Source organism: Salmo salar, chromosome 13, assembly GCF_965601325.2.
Source record: "Salmo salar chromosome 13, fSalSal1, whole genome shotgun sequence".
In the NCBI taxonomy this organism is placed as follows: Eukaryota; Metazoa; Chordata; class Actinopteri; order Salmoniformes; family Salmonidae; genus Salmo; species Salmo salar.
Window position 1 is genome coordinate 102,845,001 of NC_138303.1, and position 22,500 is coordinate 102,867,500.

The 22,500-nt window shown below is 44.4% G+C and overlaps 1 protein-coding gene across 7 annotated transcripts in view; it reads left to right on the forward strand.

Annotated features, from left to right (window-relative positions):
* LOC106568376 (rab GTPase-activating protein 1) overlaps positions 1–22,500 on the forward strand; it is a 260,939-nt gene that overhangs the window by 168,613 nt on the left and 69,826 nt on the right. For all 7 annotated transcript variants that reach the window (XM_045692525.2, XM_045692524.2, XM_045692526.2 and 4 more), the window contains 4 exons: positions 7,136–7,279; positions 9,309–9,350; positions 12,196–12,324; positions 21,872–21,964. In XM_045692525.2, the coding sequence (XP_045548481.2) occupies positions 7,136–7,279; positions 9,309–9,350; positions 12,196–12,324; positions 21,872–21,964 (408 nt within the window). The remainder of the gene's footprint in view (positions 1–7,135; positions 7,280–9,308; positions 9,351–12,195; positions 12,325–21,871; positions 21,965–22,500) is intronic.

The following is a 22,500-nucleotide window of genomic DNA, read 5'->3' on the forward strand; positions in this document are numbered from 1 at the left end:
TGTGTTGGAGTGATTGTGTGTGTGTGTGTTGGAGTGACAGTTTGTGTGAGGGTGTAGGGCCCTGTGAGTGTGTAGGGCCCTGTGAGTGTGTAGGGCCCTGTGAGTGTGTAGGGCCCTGTGAGTGTGTAGGGTCCTGTGAGTGTGTATAGACAGTGCAAAAATAAGAATAAAATTCAAGGGTCAACTCAGATAGTCTGTGTAGCCATTTGGTTAGCTGTTTATCAGACTTATGACTTGGGGATAGAAACTGTTCAGGAACCTGTTGGTGTCAGACTTTATGCAGCGGTACCGCTTGCCATGCGGAAGCAGAGAGAACAGTCTATGGCTTGGGTGGCTGAAGTCTTTAACGATTTTCCGGGCCTTCCTTTCACACTGCCTGGTATAGAGGTCCTGGATGGCAGGGAGCTCAGCCCCGTTGATGTACTGGGCTGTCTGCACCACCCTCTGTAGCGCCATGCGATCGAGGGCGGTGCAGTTGCCATACCAAGCAGTGATGCAGCCAGTCAAGTTGCTCTCAGCGGTACAGCTGTAGAACTTTTTGAGGATTTGAGGGCCCATGCCAAACTTTTTAAACCTCCTGAGGGATAAGAGGCGCTGTCGCACATTCTTCACGGCGGTGCGCGTGTGTGTGGACCATTTTAAGTTCTTAGTGGACACAGAGGAACTTGAAACACTCGACCTGCTCCGCTGCAGCCCCGTCGATGTGGATGGGGGTGTGTGTGTGTGTGTGTGTGTGTGTGTGTGTGTGTGTGTGTGTGTGTGTGTGTGTGCCCGTTTCCTGCAGTCCACGATCAGCAACATGGTCTTACTGAGGTTGAGGGAGAGGTTGTTCTTCCACACTGCCAGGTCACTGACCTCCTCCCTGAAGGCTGTCTCATCATCGCCAGTGATCAGTCCTACCACCATCGTGTCATCAGCAAACTTGATGATGGTGTTGGAGTTGTGCGTGGCCACGCAGTTGTGGGTGAACAGGGAGTACAGGAGGGGACTAAGCACACACCCCTGTGGGGCACCCGTGTTAAGGGTCAGCGTGGCGGAGGTGTTGTTGCCTACCCTCACCACCTGGGGTCGGCCCGTCAGGAAATCCAGGATCCAGGGTCAAAGGGAGGTGTTCAGTCCCAGGATCCTAAGTTTGGTGATGAGCTTGGAGGGGACAATGGTGTTGAATGCTCAGCTGTAGTCAATGAACAGTATTCTCACATACAGTTGAAGTCGGAAGTTTACATACACCTTTGCCAAACACATTTATACTCAGTTTTTCACAATTCCTTACATTTAATCCTAGTAAAAATTGCCTGTCTTAGGTCAGTTAGGATCACCACTTTGTTTTAAGAATGTGAAATGTCAGAATAATAGCAGAGAAAATGATTTATTTCAGCTTTTATTTCTTTCATCACATTCCCAGTGGGTCAGAAGTTTACATACACTCAATTAGTATTTTGTAGCATTGCCTTTAAATTGTTTAACTTGGGTCAAAAGTTTCGGGTAGCCTTCTACAAGCTTCCCACAATAAGTTGGGTGAATTTTGGCCCATTCCTCCTGACAGAGCTGGTGTAACTGAATCAGGTTTGTAGGCCTCCTTGCTCGCACATGCTTTTTCAGTTCTGCCCACACATTTTCTATGGGATTGAGGTCAGGGCATGGTGATGGCCTCTCCAATACCTTGACTTTGTTGTCCTTAAGCCATGTTGCCACAGCTTTGGAAGTATGCTTGGGGTCCTTGTCCATTTGGAAGACCCATTTGCGACCAAGCTTTAACTTCCTGACTGATGTCTTGAGATGTTGCTTCAATATATCCACATAATTTTCCTCCCTCATGATGCCATCTATTTTGTGAAGTGCACCAGTCCCTTCTGCAGCAAAGCACCCCCACAACATGATGCTGCCACCCCCGTGCTTCACGGTTGGAATGGTGTTCTTCGGCTTGCAAGCCTCCCCCTTTTTCCTCCAAACGTAACGATGGTCATTATGGCCAAACAGTTCTATTTTTGTATCATCAGACCAGAGGACATTTCTCCCAAAAAGTACAATCTTTGTCCCCATTATACAATGGGCTAAAGTTATGTACAGCAACCCCAGATGTAAAATAGTAAATAATGGTTGCTTCTCAGAAAGTATTGAGGTTTTAAGAGGAGTAAAACAAGGCTGTCCGTTGTCTCCATATCTATTTATTGTGGCCATTGAAAGGCTAGCTATTTAAATTAGATCCAACAAGAACATCAAGGGGTTAGAAATCCAGGGGATAAAAACAAAAGTGTTGATGTATGCTGATGACTTAAATCTGGATCCCTGCACATTGAAGATCTTGGTCACTTTTCTAGCCTCGCTGGATTAAAACCAAATTATGACAGGTGTACCATATTATGTATTGGATCGTTAAAAATACAGTGTTTACACTACCGTGTAGTTTACCAATAAAATGGGCGGATGGTGAAGTAGACATTTTGACACTACCGGTCAAAAGTTTTAGAACACCTACTAATTGAAGGGTTTTTCTTTATTTTTTTACTATTGTCTACATTGTCGAATAATAGTGAAGACATCAAAACTATGAAATAACACATATGGAATCATGTAGTAACCAAAAAAGTGTTAAACAAATCAAAATATATTTTATATTTGAGATTCTTCAACTAGCCACTGCCTTGATGACAGCTTTACACACTCTTGGCATTCTCTCATCCAGCTTCATGAGGTAGTTACCTGGAATGCATTTCAATTAACAGGTGTGCCTTCTTAAAAGTAAATTTGTGGAATGTCTTTCCTTAATGCATTTTATCCAATAATTTGTGTTGTGACAAGGTAGGGGGGTATACAGAATATAGCCCTATTTGGTAAAAGACTAAGTCCATATTATGGCAAGAATAGCTCAAATAAGCAAAGAGAAACAACAGTCCATCATTACTTTAAGACATGAAGGTCAGTCAATACGGAAAATGTCAAGAACTTTAAAAGTTTCTTCAAGTGCAGTTGCAAAAACCATTAAGCGCTATGATGAAACTGGCTCTCATGAGGACCGCCACAGGAATGGAAGACCCAGAGTTACCTCTGTTGTAGAGGATAAGTTCATTAGAGTTACCAGCCTCAGAAATTGCAGCCCAAATAAATGCTTCACAGAGTTCAAGTAACAGACACATCTCAACATCAACTGTTCAGAGGAGACTGTGTGAATCAGGCCTTCATGGTCGATTGCTGCAAAGAAACCACTACTAAAGGACACCAATAAGAAGAAGAGACTTGCTTGGGCCAAGAAACACAAGCAATGGACATTAGACCTGTTGAAATGTGTCCTTTGGTCTGGAGTCGAAATTGGAGATTTTTTGTTCCAACTGCCGTGTCTTTGTGAGATGCGGTATGGGTGAATGGATGATCTCTACATGTGTATTTCCCACAGTAAAGCATGAAGGAGGAGGTGTTATGGTGTGGGGGTGCTTTGCTTGTGACACTGTCTGTGATTTATTTAGAATTCAGGGCACACTTAACCAGCATGGCTACCACAGCATTCTGCAGCGATACGCCATCCCATCTGGTTTGGGCTTAGTGGGACTATCATTTGTTTTTCAACAGGTCAATGACCCAATACACCTCCAGGCTGTGTAAAGGCTATTTTACAAAGAAGGAGAGTGATAAGTGCTGCATCAGATGACCTGGCTTCCACAATCACCCGACCTCAACCAAATTGAGATGGTTTGGAATGAGTTGGACCGCAGAGTGAAGGAAAAGCAGCTAACAAGTCCTCAGCATATGTGGGAACTCCTTCAAGACTGTAGGAAAAGCATTCCAGGTGAAGCTGATTGAGAGAATGCCAAGAGTGTGCAAAGCTGTCATGAAGGCAAAGGGTGGCTACTTTGAAGCATCTCGAATATAACATATATTTTGATTTGTTTTTACACTTTTTTGGTTACTACATGATTCCATATGTGTTATTTTATAGTTTTGATGTCTTCACTATTATTCTACAATGTTGAAAATAGTACAAATAAAGAAAAACCCTTGAATGAGTAGGTGTTCTAAAACTTTTGACCGGTAGTATGCTTGGTATTTACATCTCAAAAATGATAAATGAATTTACCACAATTAATTTCAATAGAAAGTTAGCAGAAATAGATAAGATTCTGCAACTATGGAGAGGTAAACACTTGTCTATTTATGGAAAAATCACATTGATTAACTCTGGTCCTATCACAGTTTACTTATTTACCAATGGCACTGCCTACTCCAGATTTTTAAATCATATGAGCAAAAAATATTTCATTTTATTTGGAATGCTGAGCCAGACAAAATTAAACGTGCCTATTTATAAAATGAATATGAGTTTGGGGGGCTAAAATGATTTAAATATTTAAGCTTTAAACCTCTCACTAAAATATTCACTCATACATAAGTTTTACTTCAACCCAAAATGGAGATTTGATTATTAAATAGATTATTAAGAAAGGCTCATCCTTTGTTCAACATGGCCTTTTTACCTTTATGCCGATTATAACTTCTCATTTCTGACTAATTGAAAATGAAGATTTGTTTAAAGTATCACCCTTTCTTTAATAACAAGCCATACTAAACTGGTTACAATTTCAGTTTTATCCTCCAGAAAATATAGAACAAATATTACAACAAATGTTATGGTTAAACTCAAATATACTGATTAATAAAAAAAAATCTTTATGGACAGTTAAAAAAATTGTTTAATTATATTTATTAATGATATTATGAATAGAAACGGAGGAGTTATGTCACATATGGAATTATCGAAAATATATGGGAATATCTGCTCAATCCAAACTTACAACTGATTGCAACACTACCACAAAAATGGAGGAGGCAAGTGGAAAAGGGAGAAGGTAGGGAACTTGTTTGCCTGCCATATATTAAAGATACAAATTGGCTGAAAGGAACTGGCATCAATAGAAAAATATACAAGTTTCATTTGAGGACACAAATGTTGACATCTGCGCCATACAGGTTTGCAAAATAAATGGGAAGAGATTTTCTATGTACCGATTCCATGGCACATGGTTTATGAACTGGTACATAAAATTACACTTGATTCAATACTTACAGTTTTTCAATTTAAATTATTATATAAAATTCTTGCCACCAACAGAATACTATATATGTGGGGCATACAACAATGTCAGCTCTGTAGATTTTGTTGCGAAGAGACGGAATCAATAGATTACCGGCAACCAGAAATATATAAATGATATATAAATAAATCACCGGAAACCAGAAATATATAAATGATATATAAATAAATCACAGGCAACCAGAAATATATAAATGATATATAAATAAATCACAGGCAACCAGAAATATATAAATGATATATAAATAAATCACAGGCAACCAGAAATATATAAATGATATATAAATAAATCACCAGAAATATATAAATGATATATAAATAAATCACAGGCAACCAGAAATATATAAATGATATATAAATAAATCACCAGAAATATATAAATGATATATAAATAAATCACAGGCAACCAGAAATATATAAATGATATATAAATAAATCACAGGCAACCAGAAATATATAAATGATATATAAATAAATCACAGGCAACCAGAAATATATAAATGATATATAAATAAATCACAGGCAACCAGAAATATATAAATGATATATAAATAAATCACCAGAAATATATAAATGATATATAAATAAATCACAGGCAACCAGAAATATATAAATGATATATAAATAAATCACCAGAAATATATAAATGATATATAAATAAATCACAGGCAACCAGAAATATATAAATGATATATAAATAAATCACAGGCAACCAGAAAAGCAGCCTCTGGATGTAAGGTTTTCTACTTGGTTATAGCCTTGTACAGTTTGTTAAGTGCCAGTTATTTTTCTTTGTTAGAGCCAAATAGCCAATTTATATTTCTATACAATAACCAGAGCATTATTTGTTGAATTATTAGTGTGAAGCCATTATTGGAGATGAATACCCCCCTCATGGCCGGTGCAGTGGCTATGGGAGGAGGAAAGGTTATTTGAGGGAGGAAGTCGGGCCAACGAGGAGGAGTCTTGGTTGGACAGGGGAGCGGTATATTTTTTTGACGGCACTTGCTCGCACTTACATGATGTCTTGAATTTATTGCAAACAATAGCCTTCATTTATTACACTTATAAGTTATTAGAATTAGAGGAATTATAAGGAACATTTACGTTTTCCCATCTTTTATATTAGAAAGTCTAAGTTTTATATGCTTGAACGAAGAAGCATCCTTTTGTTTGTAAACTTGCAATCCGAAGTGTCACACTGCCATCATCTCTATGGACGTGCAGTAAAGCCTGTGGTGAGTGTGTGTCTGAAATAGCCTCTCTCTCGCCAGGGCAGTGGGCATATTTATTGGATGGATTAGAGAAAATATGCCATAACATTCTTGTCCTGCGGTCGAATGTATACAACAGTCACGATAACAGCTGAAAACTCTCGGAAGGTAGAAGGGTCAGCATTTGACCATCAGGTATTCCAAGACGGGTGAACAATGGGTCGACACTTCCACCGTGCTTGAGTCAGCACACCAGTTGTTGTTGATGAAAAAGCAAGCCCCTCCCCCCTGGATTTCCCCGACTCCACTGTCCTGTCGGCATGGTGAATGGAGAATCCATCAAGTTGGATAGCCATATCGTACCTTGTCCGAAAGCCGTGTTTTAGAAAAGCTGAGAATATTGCAGTTTCGAGAGTCCTGTTGGAAGCAAGAATGTAGGGAAGAGGTGGCCGTTCTCCCTTCGCCTTAATTTCGCCAGGATCCCCCATCTCTTGCCTGTAATGTCAGTGTTTCCTCTTGGGTAGCCCCAAAATTGGGTTGGAATTACAGAGAGCCCAGGGCAGATAAGTTGAAGTTGAAGCCGGAATTAAGGTAACTGCCGATCTGATGTTCAAAAGTTATTGTCGGTTGTAAGAAAGGATAGCGGATACATTTTGACAAAATGAAATACAAATAAATTACTAAAGAATCACAAAATAGCAAAGTTGGTTCAGAGCTTGCAACACGGAGGCCGTTCAATATGGAGCCATCTTCACATCTTCCGTGTGTGTGTGCTTGTGTCCTGCTGTTGTTCATGACTGTAATATAATGTTTTCTCTGTGTATTTTTCTAATAGGAGTACATCCCAGACCTGTATAACCACTTCCTGAATGTGGGTCTTGAGGCTCATATGTACGCCTCTCAGTGGTTCCTTACACTCTTCACAGCCAAGTTCCCCCTCTACATGGTGTTCCATATCATAGACCTGCTACTCTGTGAGGTATCCATCTCCCTAACCCCTATAACCTCACCCCTAACCCCTATACCCTCACCCCTAACCCCTATACCCTCACCCCTAACCCTATACCCTCACCCCTAACCCCTATAACCTCACCCCTAACCCCTATAACTTCACCCCTAACCCCTATAACCTCACCCCTAACCCCTATAACCTCACCCCTAACCCTATACCCTCACCCCTAACCCTATACCCTCACCCCTAACCCCTATACCCTCACCCCTAACCCCTATAACCTCACCCCTAACCCCTATAACCTCACCCCTAACCCCTATAACCTCACCCCTAACCCCTATAACCTCACCCCTAACCCCTATAACCTCACCCCTAACCCTATACCCTCACCCCTAACCCTATACCCTCACCCCTAACCCCTATACCCTCACCCCTAACCCCTATACCCTCACCCCTATACCCTCACCCCTAACCCCTATACCCTCACCCCTAACCCTGTACCCTCACCCCTAACACTGTACCCTCTCCCTAACCCCTATACCCACACCCCTAACCCCTATACCCTCACCCCTAACCCCTATAACCTCACCCCTAACCCTATACCCTAACCCCTATACCCTCACCCCTAACACTGTACCCTCTCCCTAAACCCTATACCCCTAGCCCTATACCCTCTCCCTAACCCCTATACCCTCTCCCTAACCCCTATACCCTCACCCCTAACCCCTATACCCTCACCCCTATACCCTCTCCCTAACCCATATACCCTAACCCCTATACCCTCATCCCTAACCCTATACCATCACCCCTAACCCCTATACCCTATACCGTAACCCTATACCGTCACCCCTATACCCTCGCCCTAACCCCTATACCCCTAACCCTATACCCTCTCCTTAACCCCTATACCCTCACCTCTAACCCCTATACCCTCACCCCAACCCCTATACCCTCTCCCTATACCCTAACCCCTATACCCTCACCCCTAACCCCTATACCCTATACCGTAACCCTATACCATAACCCTATACCGTCACCCCTATACCCTCGCCCTAACCCCTATACCCCTAACCCTATACCCTCTCCTTAACCCCTATACCCTCACCCCTAACCCCTATACCCTCACCCCAACCCCTATACCCTCTCCCTAACCCCTATACCCTCGCCCTAACCCCTATACCCTCGCCCTAACCCCTATACCCCTGACCCTATACCCTCTCCTTAACCCCTATACCCTCACCCCTAACCCCTATACCCTCACCCCAACCCCTATACCCTCTCCCTATACCCTAACCCCTATACCCTAACCCCTATACCCTCACCCCTATACCCTCACCCCTATACCCTCACCCCTAACCTCTATACCCTCACCCCTAACCCCTATACCCTCACCCCTAACCCATATACCCTAACCCCTATACCCTCTCCCTAACTCTATACCTTCACCCTTAACCCTATACCCTCTACCTAACCCCTATACCCTCACCCCTAGCCCTATACCCTCTCCCTAACCCCTATACCCTCACCCCTAACCCTATACCCTCACCCCTCTCTCTGCCCCCTTGGGGCCGCAAGTAGCCTAGTGGTTAGAGTGTTCGACTAGTAACCGAAAGGTTGCAAGATCGAATCCCCAAACGGACAAGGTAAACATCTGTCATTCTGCCCCTGAACAAGGCAGTTAAACCACTGTTCCTGGGCCGTCATTGAAAATAAGAATTTGTTCTTAACTGATTTGCCTAGTTAAATAAAGGTTAAATAAAATAAAACCCTCTCTGGCTTTCTACCCTCACTTCCTGTCTCTACGGCTTTCTACCCGCACTTCCTTTCTTTCTTTCTGAACTCAACCTCTCTCTCTCTGTGTCCCCCCAACCCTCTCCCTTCCTTCTACTTTGTGTTTCTCTACCAACCCTCTTCCTCCCTCTACTCTCTCTACCAACCTTCTCCGTCCCTCTATTGTCTCTCTCTACCAACCCTCTCCCTCTTTCTTTCCTGTCTCCCCCCTCTTACCTTACCCCTTCAGTAACTCATTGTCTCTCTTTTCTCTTCTCTGTCTCAGGGCATCAGTGTGATCTTCAATGTGGCTCTGGCTCTCCTGAAGGTAAGTAAGCCACCAGTCTCTTTGTACACACACTACATACAGTCGTGGCCAAAAGTTTTGAGAATGACACAAATATAAATTTTCACAAAGTTTGCTGCTTCAGTGTCTTTAGATATTTTTGTCAGATGTTACTATGGAATACTGAAGTATAATTACAAGCATTTCATAAGTGTCAAAAGCTTTTATTGACAATTACATGAAGTTGATGCAAAGAGTCAATATTTGCAGTGTTGACCCTTCTTTTTCAAGACCTCTGCAATCTGCCCTGGCATGCTGTCAATTAACTTCTGGGCCACATCCTGACTGATGGCAGCCCATTCTTGCATAATCAATGCTTGGAGTTTGTCAGAATTTGTAGGTTTTTGTTTGTCCACCCGACTCTTGAGGATTGACCACAAGTTCTCAATGGGATTAAGGTCTGGGGAGTTTCCTGGCCATGGACCCAAAATATCGATGTTTTGTTCTCCGAGCCACTTATTTATCTCTTTTGCCTTATGGCAAGGTGCTCCATCATGCTGTAAAAGGCATTGTTCGGCACCAAACTGTTCCTGGATGGTTGGAAGAAGTTGCTCTCGGAGGATGTGTTGGTACCATTCTTTATTCATGGCTGTGTTTTTAGGCAAAATTGTGAGTGAGCCCACTCCCTTGGCTGAGAAGTAACCCCACACATGAATGGTCTCAGGATGCTTTATTGTTGGCATGACACAGGACTGATGGTAGCGCTCACCTTGTCTTCTCCGGACAAGATTTTTTTCTGGATGCCCCAACAATCGGAAAGGGGATTCATCAGAGAAAATTATTTTACCCCAGTCCTCAGTAGTCCAATCCCTGCACCTTTTGCAGAATATCAGTCTGTCCCTGATGTTTTTCCTGGAGAGAAGTGTCTTCTTTGCTGCCCTTCTTGACACCAGGCCATCCTCCAAAAGTATTCGCCTCACTGTGCGTGCAGATGCACCCACACCTGCCTGCTGCCATTCCTGAGCAAGCTCTGTACTGGTGGTGCCCCGATCCCACAGCTGAATCAACTTTAGGAGACGGTCCTGGCGCTTGCTGGACTTTCTTGGGCGCCCTGAAGCCTTCTTCACAACAATTGAACCGCTCTCCTTGAAGTTCTTGATGATCCGATAAATGGTTGATTTAGGTGCAATCTTATTGGCAGCAATATCCTTGCCGTGAAGCCCTTTTTGTGCAAAGCAATGATGACGGCACGTGTTTCCTTGCAGGTAACCATGGTTGACAAAGGAAGAACAATGATTCCAAGCACTACCCTCTTTTGAAGCTTCCAAGCTGTTATTCGAACTCAATCAGCATGACAGAGTGATCTCCAGCCTTGTCCTCGTCAACACTCACACCTGTGTTAACGAGAGAATCACTGACATGATGTCATCTGGTCCTTTTGTGGCAGGGCTGAAATACAGTGGAAATGTTTTGGGGGATTCAGTTCATTTGCATGGCAAAGAGGGACTTTGCAATTAATTGCAATACATCTGATCACTCTTCATAACATTCTGGAGTATATGCAAATTGCCATCATACAAACGGAGGCAGCAGACTTTGTGAAAATTAATATTTGTGTCATTCTCAAAACTTTTGGCCACGACTGTACACACACACACTGCATGCACACACATACACACTACATACATACACATACACACTGGATGCACACACACACTACATACACACACACACACACACACACACACACACACTACACACACTACATACACATACACAGACATGCACACATAAATACACACACATACATACACACACACAAACACACACTACATACCCCCCCCCACACACACACACACACACACTCACAAACGAACACACTACATAGATACACACACTACATACATACACACACACTACATACACAGATACACACACACACACACACACACACACACACACACACACACACACACACACACACACACACACACACACACACACACACACTACATACTGTACACACTACATACTGTACACACACTACACACACACACACACACACACACACACACACACACACACACACACACACTACATACGTACACACACACACTACATACTGTACACACACTACACACACTACATAAACACACACACACACACACTACATACGTACACACACACATTACATACTGTACACACACACTACATACTGTACACACACACTGCATAGATACACACACACACTACATACTGTACATACACACACACACACACACACTACATAGATACCCACACTACATACTGTACACACACACTACATAGATAAACACTTACATACACACACACTACACACATGGTTCCTCCCTCTCTATTGTCTGTTCCTGACAGTAGTATAGATGGTAGACTGTGACTGAGGATTTACCAGAGCCTCTCTATTGTCTGTTCCTGACAGTAGTATAGATGGTAGACTGTGACTGAGGATTTACCAGAGCCTCTCTATTGTCTGTTCCTGACAGTAGTATAGATGGTAGACTGTGACTGAGGATTTACCAGAGCCTCTCTATTGTCTGTTCCTGACAGTAGTATAGATGGTAGATGTGACTGAGGATTTACCAGAGCCTCTCTATTGTCTGTTCCTGACAGTAGTATAGATGGTAGACTGTGACTGAGGATTTACCAGAGCCTCTCTATTGTCTGTTCCTGACAGTAGTATAGATGGTAGACTGTGACTGAGGATTTACCAGAGCCTCTCTATTGTCTGTTCCTGACAGTAGTATAGATGGTAGACTGTGACTGAGGGGGCCTTGGCTGGAAACGAGGATATCCCAGAGCATCTCTAGCTGGGACACATCTCTCTTTGTCTCTTCTCTCCTGCTTGTAGACCTCAAGGGAAGACCTGCTGGCAACAGACTTTGAGGGGGCGCTCAAGTTCTTCCGGGTCCCGGTTCCCAAACGCTACCGCTCAGAGGAGAACGCTAAGAAACTGATGGAGCTGGCCTGCAGCATGAAGGTACTACAATATTCACTGGCTGAAATGCTGCTTCTCCCTGCCTCTACGGTTTCCATGTTGAATCTACCCTGGCTAACTCTGTCATGTTGAATCTACCCTGGCTAACTCTGTCATGTTGAATCTACCCTGGCTAACTCTGTCATGTTGAATCTACCCTGGCTAACTCTGTCATGTTGAATCTACCCTGGCTAACTCTGTCATGTTGAATCTACCCTGGCTAACTCTGTCATGTTGTTTTCTCTTTTGTTTGAATCTACTCTGGTCAATTGAGTCACTTAATTTTGTCTTCGGTTTGTGTCTTGATTAGGGTTTGGTTTGCATACTGTACGAGGAAGTAACTGTGTGGCTGTACAGTAGAAACACACAAACAGTAAATTGGTTCAGAATTTAGTCCCTTTTAGAAGTTAATGAACATCTGGGTGAATTAGATTGAATGCATGGAGGGCATTCCTTCTTACTGGAAAATGAGTGGATCAATTACCAGTTATACATGAGGCTTTGATTCTAATGGAGCAATTTATATGCTTCAATAATGGGTGGAACTGGAAGCCTTCAGTACTGTATGACTGGAATTGAACACTACTCCTAAATAACCTGTGGAGGGCAGTGTTGAGCTGTAGTAGAAACTGTTAGCTACAGCCTGTGGATGAACTACTCCTAAATAACCTGTGGAGGGCAGTGTTGAGCTGTAGTAGAAACTGTTAGCTACAGCCTGTGGATGAACTACTCCTAAATAACCTGTGGAGGGCAGTGTTGAGCTGTAGTAGAAACTGTCAGCTACAGCCTGTGGATGAACTACTCCTAAATAACCTGTGGAAGGCAGTGTTGAGCTGTAGTAGAAACTGTCAGCTACAGCCTGTGGATGAACTACTCCTAAATAACCTGTGGAGGGCAGTGTTGAGCTGTAGTAGAAACTGTCAGCTACAGCCTGTGGATGAACTTATCTCCTGTGCTCTTTACTGACCTAGAAAGGCCCTAGTATTTTACATCTTATATGAATGTATCGAAATATTTGGAAATGGACTGCATCTAAAAACATCTGCAATAATTCTCTGACGTATTTGTCTAATCCCAAACGGCATACCTCTGCTCTGCCTGGACCTAGAAACTCTGGTGTGTGCTTAAACAGATTTATTTGTATCTAAATATTTTGAATTTGGACTGCATCTAAAACCTTTTTCTCAAAGGAGGTTGGCTTATCATAAACTACATTACATAACACATACAGTCCATTTGGTCAGATATGACCTGGGCCCTTGTCCTCTGATTCAGGCAGGTGTTCAGTTTGGCCAGCTGGCTATAGAACAGGCCTCTCTTGTCTCATGGGTTATATCTATATCATATAACACAACTGTCTACCATATCAATTGTGCTTTGTTTTTGTAATGGCAGTAATGATCACATGACCAGTAATTAAAGGGTATATTAGAACTTAGGTAGGCCGAGGGGTCAGGCCTGAGGTCATCCACCTTGGACATCTGACCTTTTTGACAGGTCTGGTCACCTGACCCTGCTCCCTGGTAGAAAGGCTGTTTTAGAGAAGGATAAGGATCTTAACTTCTCTAGGGCCAGTGGGACGATTTCGTCCCACCTACGTAACAGCCAGTGGAATCCCGTGGCGCGTTATTCAAATACCTTAGAAATGCTATTACTTCAATTTCTCAAACATATGACTATTTTACACCATTTTAAAGACAAGACTCTCGTTAATCTAACCACACTGTCCGATTTCAAAAAGGCTTTACAACGAAAGAAAAACATTAGATTATGTCAGCAGAGTACCCAGCCAGAAATAATCAGACACCCATTTTTCAAGCTAGCATATAATGTCACATAAACCCAAATCACAGCTAAATGCAGCACTAACCTTTGATGATCTTCATCAGATGACAATCTTAGGACATTGTTATACAATACATGCATGTTTTGTTCAATCAAGTTCATATTTATATCAAAAACCAGCTTTTTACATTAGCATGTGACATTCAGAACTAGCATACCCCCCGCAAACTTCCGGTGAATTTACTAAATTACTCACGATAAACGTTCACAAAAAACATAACAATTATTTTAAGAATTATAGATACAGAACTTCTCTATGCACTCGCTATGTCCGATTTTAAAATAGCTTTTCGGTGAAAGCACATTTTGCAATATTCTAAGTAGATAGCCCGGCATCACAGGGCTAGCTATTTAGACACCCAGCAAGTTTAGCCCTCACCAAAGTCCGATTTACTATAAGAAAAATGTTATTACCTTTGCTGTTCTTCGTCAGAATGCACTCCCAGGACTTCTACTTCAATAACAAATGTTGGTTTGGTTCAAAATAATCCATAGTTATATCCAAATAGCGGCGTTTTGTTTGTGCGTTCAAGACACTATCCGAAAGGGTAAAGAAGGGTGACGCGCCCGACGCGTTTCGTGACAAAAAATGTCTAAATATTCCATTACCGTACTTCGAAGCATGTCAACCGCTGTTTAAAATCCATTTTTATGCCATTTTTCTCGTAAAAAAGCGATAATATTCCGACCGGGAAATCGTGTTTTAGTACAAAGAGAGAGAAAATAAAAACATGGTGTCGCCCCGTGCACGCGCCTCAGTCTGATGGTCCTCTGATAGACCACTTACCAAAGGCGCTAATGTTTTTCAGCCAGGGGCTGGAATTACATCATTCAGCTTTTTCCCGGGTTCTGAGAGCCTATGGGAGCCGTAGGAAGTGTCACGTTACAGCAAAGATCCTAAGTTTTCAATAAACAGAGCCAAGAAGCCCAAGGAATGGTCAGAGAGGGCACTTCCTGTACAGAATCTTCTCAGGTTTTTGCCTGCCATATGAGTTCTGTTATACTCACAGACACCATTCAAACAGTTTTAGAAACTTTAGGGTGTTTTCTATCCAAAGCCAATAATTATATGCATATTCTAGTTTCTGGGCAGTAGTAATAACCAGATTAAATCGGATACGTTTTTTAACCGGCCGTGTAAATACTGCCCCCTAGCCCTATCAGGTTAAGGGCTGAGAGGTACAGCCAAGGTCCTCAGGGTGACACACAAACACACACACACACACTGAGATCATCAGTGTCACCAAGCTGTCACCAGAAATCTAATTCTGTCACTGCGGCGACCGCAAGGACAAAACAAAACCCAGAGCCAGGTGGCAGGATCTGAGAGGGGGGATCAGATTCCTTTCTCTTCTCAGCCTCCTGCATCTCCTCTCAGCCTCCTGCATCTCCTCTCAGCCGCCTGCCTCTCCTCTCAACCCCCTGCCTCTCCTCTCAACCCCCTGCCTCGCCTCTCCTCTTAGCCTCCTGCCTCGCCTCTCCTCTCAGCCTCCTGCCTCTCCTCTCAACCCCCTGCCTCTCCCCTCAACCCCCTGCCTCGCCTCTCCTCTCAGCCTCCTGCCTCGCCTCTCCCCTCAGCCTCCTGCCTCGCCTCTCCTCTCAGCCTCTCACCTCAGCCCCCTGCCTCTCCCCTCAGCCCCCTGCCTCTCCCCTCAGCCTCCTGCCTCTCCCCTCAGCCTCCTGCCTCTCCCCTCAGCCTCCTGCCTCTCCTCTCCTTTCAACCGCCTGCTTCCTCTCAGCCTCCTGTCTCTACTTTCCTCACAGCTCCCTGCCTCTCCTCTGAGCCTCCTGTCTCTCCTCGCAGCCTCCTGCCTCTACTCCTCTCCTCCTTCCTCCCCTCTCTTCTCCTCTCAGCCCCCTGCTCCTCTCTCTTCTGCTCCTCTCTCCTCTCCTTCTCTCTTATTTTCTACTCTCTATTAGAGGTCGACCGATTATGATTTTTTTTCAACGCCGATTATTGGAGGGCCAAAAAGGCCGGTGCCGATTAATCTGCCAATTTTTTTTTATTATTATTTTTTTTTTTCTTCTTTCATTTGTAATAATGACAATTACAACAATACTGAATGAACACTTATTTTAACTTAATATAATACATCAATACTATCAATTTAGCCTCAAATAAATAATGAAACATGTTCAATTTGGTTTAAATAATGCAAAAACAAAGTGTTGGAGAAGAAAGTAAAAGTGCAATATGCGCCATGTAAAAAAGCTAACGTTTAAGTTCCTTGCTCAGAACATGAGAACATATGAAAGCTGGTGGTTCCTTTTAACATGAGTCTTCAATATTCCCAGGTAAGAAGTTTTAGGTTGTAGTTATTATAGGAATTATAGGACTATTTCTCTCTATACGATTTGTATTTCATATACCTTTGACTATTGGATGTTCTTATAGGCACTTTAGTATTGCCAGTGTAACAGTATAGCTTCCGTCCCTCTCCTCGCTCCTACCTGGGCTCGAACCAGGAACACACCGACAACAGCCACCCTCGAAGCAGCGTTACTCATGCAGAGCAAGGGGAACAACTACTCCAAGTCTCAGAGCGAGTGACGTTTGAAACGCTATTAGCACGCACCTGCTAACTAGCTAGCCATTTCACATCAGTTACACCAGCCTAATCTTGGGAGTTGATAGGCTTGAAGTCATAAACAGCGCAATGCTTGAAGCACAGCGAAGAGCTGCTGGCAAAACACACGAAGGTGCTGTTTGAATGAATGCTTACAAGCCTGCTGCTGCCTACCATCGCTCAGTCAGACTGCTCTATCAAATATCAAATCATAGACTTAATTATAACATAATAACACACAGAAATACGAGCCTTAGGTCATTTATATGGTAAAATCCGGAAACTATCATTTCGAAAATGAAACGTTTATTATTTCAGTGAAATATGGAACCGGTCCGTATTTTATCTAACGGGTGGCATCCATAAGTCTAAATATTCCTGTTACATTGCACAACCTTCAATGTTATGTCATAATTATGTACAATTCTGGCAAATTAATTATGGCCTTTGTTAGGAATAAATGGACTTAACACAGTCCGCAATGAGCCAGGCGGCCCAAACTGCTGTATATACCCTGACTGCTTGCACGGAACGCTAGAGAAGTGACACAAATTCATGTTAGCAGGCAATATTAACTAAATATGCAGGTTTAAAAATATATACTTGTGTATTGATTTTAAAGAAAGGCATTGATGTTTATGGTTAGGTACATTGGTGCAACGACAGTGCTTTTTTCGCAAATGCGCTTGTTAAATCATCACCTGTTTGTCGAAGTAGGCTGTGATTCGATGAGAAATTAACAGGCACCGCATCGATTATATGCAACAAAGGACACGTTAGATAAACTAGTAATATCATCAACCATGTGTAGTTAACTAGTGATTATGTTAAGATTGATCGTTTTTTATAAGACAAGTTTAATGCTAGCTAGCAACTTACCTTGGCTTCTTGCTGCCCTCACGTAACAGGTAGTCAGCCTTCCATGCAGGCTCCTCGTGGAGTGCAATGTAAGGCAGGTGGTTAGAGCGTTGGACTAGTAACCGGAAGGTTGCAAAAACTAATCCCGGAATCCCCCCTGAACAAGGCAATTAACCCCCGTTCCTAGGCCGTCATTGAAAATAAGAATGTGTTCTTAATCTGACTTGCCTAGTTAAATAAAGGTGTAAAAATTTTTTTTTTTAATCGGCAATTCGGTGGCCAAAAATACCAATTACCGATTGTTATGAAAACTTGAAATCGGCCCTAATTAATCGGCCATTCCGATTAATCGGTCGACCGCTACTCTCTACCACCCTGTTCTGCCCAGGAGCTCTACCAGTCTCCCACTGAGCTACCTTACATCACTGGTAGATTAGCATTGAGGTAATGTTTGGATTACTCTACTTTAGTCAGTACAAGCTACTTTACAGAGGCAAGCAGGTATTACAGTAATATTAGTCCCTCCTTTAGTCCCAGGGACTTTACTCTGCTCAGAATCAACTAGTTGTTTTCTACTGTGGTTTCTGTAAGAGAGAGGTGTACAGCATAGCCACTGTTTATTGGCAGTACACACCCATACACATAGTCTGTATAGTGCATACACAGTGAAACACACACATAGTCTGTATAGTGCATACACAGTGAAACACACACATAGTCTGTATAGTGCATACACAGTGAAACACACACATAGTCTGTATAGTGCATACACAGTGAAACACACACATAGTCTGTATAGTGCATACACAGTGAAACACACACATAGTCTGTATAGTGCATACACAGTGAAACACACACACACATCCTTCCTTTTTTGTAAGCACTGTAGTTGTGTGGTTGTGCAGTTCTATAAATGTACTTAGTTCCTGTGTGTGTGTGTGTGTGTGTGTGTGTGTGTGTGTGTGTGTGTGTGTGTGTGTGTGTGTGTGTGTGTGTGTGTGTGTGTGTGTGTGTGTGTGTGTGTGTGTGTGTGTGTGTGTGTGTGTGTGTGTGTGTGGTTTATATAGCGCTCAGGTGAAGGATTAGAGATTAACTCTAACAACAGACACACACACAGCACAGAGCTTCATTGTTTTTCAAACAGCCGTGGAGAGAGGGAATTTTTCTCTCTCGCTCAACTGCTACAGTCGACTACTTGGCCCTTTCAGTAGATCATGTGAATGTGATAGTGTGGGAATTCAGTTCTAGCTTACAAAATAAGTTCTCTCACAAATAAACAAAAACAGTTTTGGAATTTGAAAATGCAATTTTTATTCAAGCTTTATATAATGATCACATGTACACAAACACACTGTTTAGTGCACACAGGTTATTTCATCAGCACGTTGGAAGTCTTTGGAGTGTCTCCAAGTCTTTCTGTTCTGCTCTGATGGCTTCTCTAACAGCAGCTGTGGCACTGGGACAGCAGCTGTGGGACTGGGACAGCAGCTGTAGCACTGGGACAGCAGCTGTGGCACTGGGACAGCAGCTGTGGCACTGGGACAGCAGCTGTGGCACTGGGACAGCAGCTGTGGCACTGGGACAGCAGCTGTGGCACTGGGACAGCAGCTGTGGCACTGGGACAGCAGCTGTAGCACTGGGACAGCAGCTGTAGCACTGGGACAGCAGCTGTAGCACTGGGACAGCAGCTGTGGCACTGGGACAGCAGCTGTGGCACTGGGACAGCAGCTGTGGCACTGGGACAGCAGCTGTGGCACTGGGACAGCAGCTGTGGCACTGGGACAGCAGCTGTGGGACTGGGACAGATTGAGTCTCTGTCTAGATGGGCACCTCCTGACTTCAACCCTCTAATTTTATCACAGTGCCTGCCTGCCGTTCTGTCTCAACCTCACTGTGGACTGTGGACCCGCCTAAACCTCATTTGCCCTAAAACGCACACACTCACATACACACATTCAAATATTGAAGGCTAGCATTAAAAGTCAGGTAGGCTGTGCTGTTCCAGATACAAACATACCCACTAGCTCCTGAGCCATGATAGCAGGGGTGTCAGTAATGTAGCCAGGTTACCCACTATAGCTGAATCTACAGTCATCACTGGGTTCATTATGGACCGCTCCTCCACAACAGACCCAGTTCTGTACTGTGGTCTGAGCCGGAGGAAATCACAGCCGGCTAAATAGATCTCATTTACAACGAGCTGCCTGCTGGAGAAAGAGCATATTTACACCCCTGCACACAGACACACACACACACACACACACACACACACACACACACACACACACACTCACACACGGACAGATGGGGGGGACAGAGGGACAGACGGACGGACGGAGGGACGGACGGACGGAGGGACAGACGGACGGACGGAGGGACAGACGGACGGACGGAGGGACAGACGGACGGACGGGGGGACAGACAGACAGACGGGGGACAGACGGAGGGACGGACGGAGGGACAGACGGAGGGACAGACGGGGGGGACAGACGGGCGGACAGACGGGGGACAGACGGAGGGACGGACGGAGGGACAGACGGGGGGGACAGACGGGCGGACAGGCGGGGGACAGACGGACAGACGGGGGACAGACGGACGGGGACAGACAGACAGACGGGGGACAGACGGACGGGGACAGACGGGGGACAGACGGGGGGACAGACGGACGGACAGACGGACGGACAGACGGGGAGACTGACGGACAGACGGGGAGACTGACGGACAGACGGGGAGACTGACTGACAGACGGGGAGACTGACTGACAGACGGGGAGACTGACTGACAGACGGGGAGACTGACTGACAGACGGGGAGACGGACAGACAGACGGGGAGACGGACAGACAGACGGGGAGACGGACAGACGGGAAGAGGAGGGGATGGAAGGGGAGAGAGAAGAGAAGAGGGAAGAGAGGAGGGAAGGGGAGAGAGAAGAGAAGAGGGAAGAGAGGAGGGAAGGGGAGAGAGAAGAGCAGAGGGAAGAGAGGAGAGAAGGGGAGAGAGAAGAGAAGAGGGAAGAGAGGAGAGAAGAGGGAAGAGAGGAGAGAAGAGGGAAGAGAGGAGGGAAGGGGAGAGAGAAGAGAAGAGGGAAGAGAGGAGAGAAGAGGGAAGAGAGGAGGGAAGGGGAGAGAAGGGGAGAGAGAAGAGAAGAGGGAAGAGAGGAGAGAAGAGGGGAGAGAGAAGAGAAGAGGGAAGAGAGGAGGGAAGGGGAGAGAGAAGAGAAGAGGGAAGAGAGGAGAGAAGAGGGGAGAGAGAAGAGAAGAGGGAAGAGAGGAGAGAAGGGGAGAGAGAAGAGAAGAGGGAAGAGAGGAGAGAAGAGGGGAGAGAGAAGAGAAGAGGGAAGAGAGGAGAGAAGAGGGAAGAGAGGAGAGAAGAGGGGAGAGAGAAGAGAAGAGGGAAGAGAGGAGAGAAGGGGAGAGAGAAGAGAAGAGGGAAGAGAGGAGAGAAGAGGGAAGAGAGGAGAGAAGGGGAGGGGAGAGAAGAGAAGAGGGAAGAGAGGAGGGAAGGGGAGAGAGAAGAGAAGAGGGAAGAGAGGAGAGAAGGGGAGGGGAGAGAAGAGAAGAGGGAAGAGAGGAGGGAAGGGGAGAGAGAAGAGAAGAGGGAAGAGAGGAGAGAAGAGGGAAGAGAGGAGAGAAGGGGAGGGGAGAGAAGAGAAGAGGGAAGAGAGGAGAGAAGGGGAGAGAGAAGAGAAGAGGGAAGAGAGGAGAGAAGAGGGAAGAGAGGAGAGAAGAGGGAAGAGAGGAGAGAAGGGGAGGGGAGAGAGAAGAGAAGAGGGAAGAGAGGAGGGAAGGGGAGAGAGGAGAGAAGAGGGAAGAGAGGAGAGAAGGGGAGGGGAGAGAAGAGAGGAGAGAAGGGGAGGGGAGAGAGAAGAGAAGAGGGAAGAGAGGAGGGAAGGGAGAGAAGGGGAGGCAGAACATTGACAGAAATGTTAATGAAGCTTGTTTTGCGTCACACAGACAGATGCATGGTTGTTCATGGGTTTTTATTAAATGGGAAGAAATGCTATACTGTACATGCAGGATAACCTTCAAGTAGCTCGTGCTTGACACATTTGCAGGTTTGTGTGTAGATAGATAAGTGAACCCATATGACAAAGTTACTATTTTGTTATTATTGGGTATTTCGGCTATCACCTGACTGGTACTGTCATCAAAGATACCTTTGCTCCATGACTAGAGCTGTAAGCAGAGGCTATGGAGCCTTCACCTCTGTGTCGTCTAATGTACGTACATCTGTAGATGTTGTCCAGTTACAGTGGGTCTGTCTGTCCCTGTCTCTACAGATCAGCCAGAAGAAGCTGAAGAAGTATGAGAAGGAATATCACAGCATGAGAGAACAGCAGGAGCAGCAGGAGGCTCCCATTGAGAGATATGAGGTACGAACACTCAATCAACCAATTCATCAATCAATGGGTTAGATTGTTTACCTGCTTCCAGTCGGTTCTATTGTATTGACTTTTGTTATCTTCTCCCTAGAGAGATGGTAATCACAGAACATTGCAGTGATCCAGTCCAGTTCGTCTCTTAAATAGACTGTGTACACATGCACCTACTTGTACACATATCCAATCCCAGCCCAGTGGAATCCATTAGCTAGTTGTAATGCCATTCATGTCTGCAGTGCAGGTGAATTTGTGTACTGCAGACAGGTCCATTTTTTATCAAGGCTGTTCTCAGAGGTTGTTATTTACAAGAATAGTGAAACATTATATATGTCACCAGTCCACTGAAATAGGAAGACAATCTGATGATTTTCAGGAGAGCAGCCCAGCAACAAGCTACTCTCTCTCTCTCTCTCTCTCTCTCTCTCTCTCTGTCTCTCTCTCTGTCTCTCTCTCTCTCTCTCTCTCTCTCTCTCTCTCTCTCTCTCTCTCTCTCTCTCTCTCTCTCTCTCTCTCTCTCTCTCTCTCTC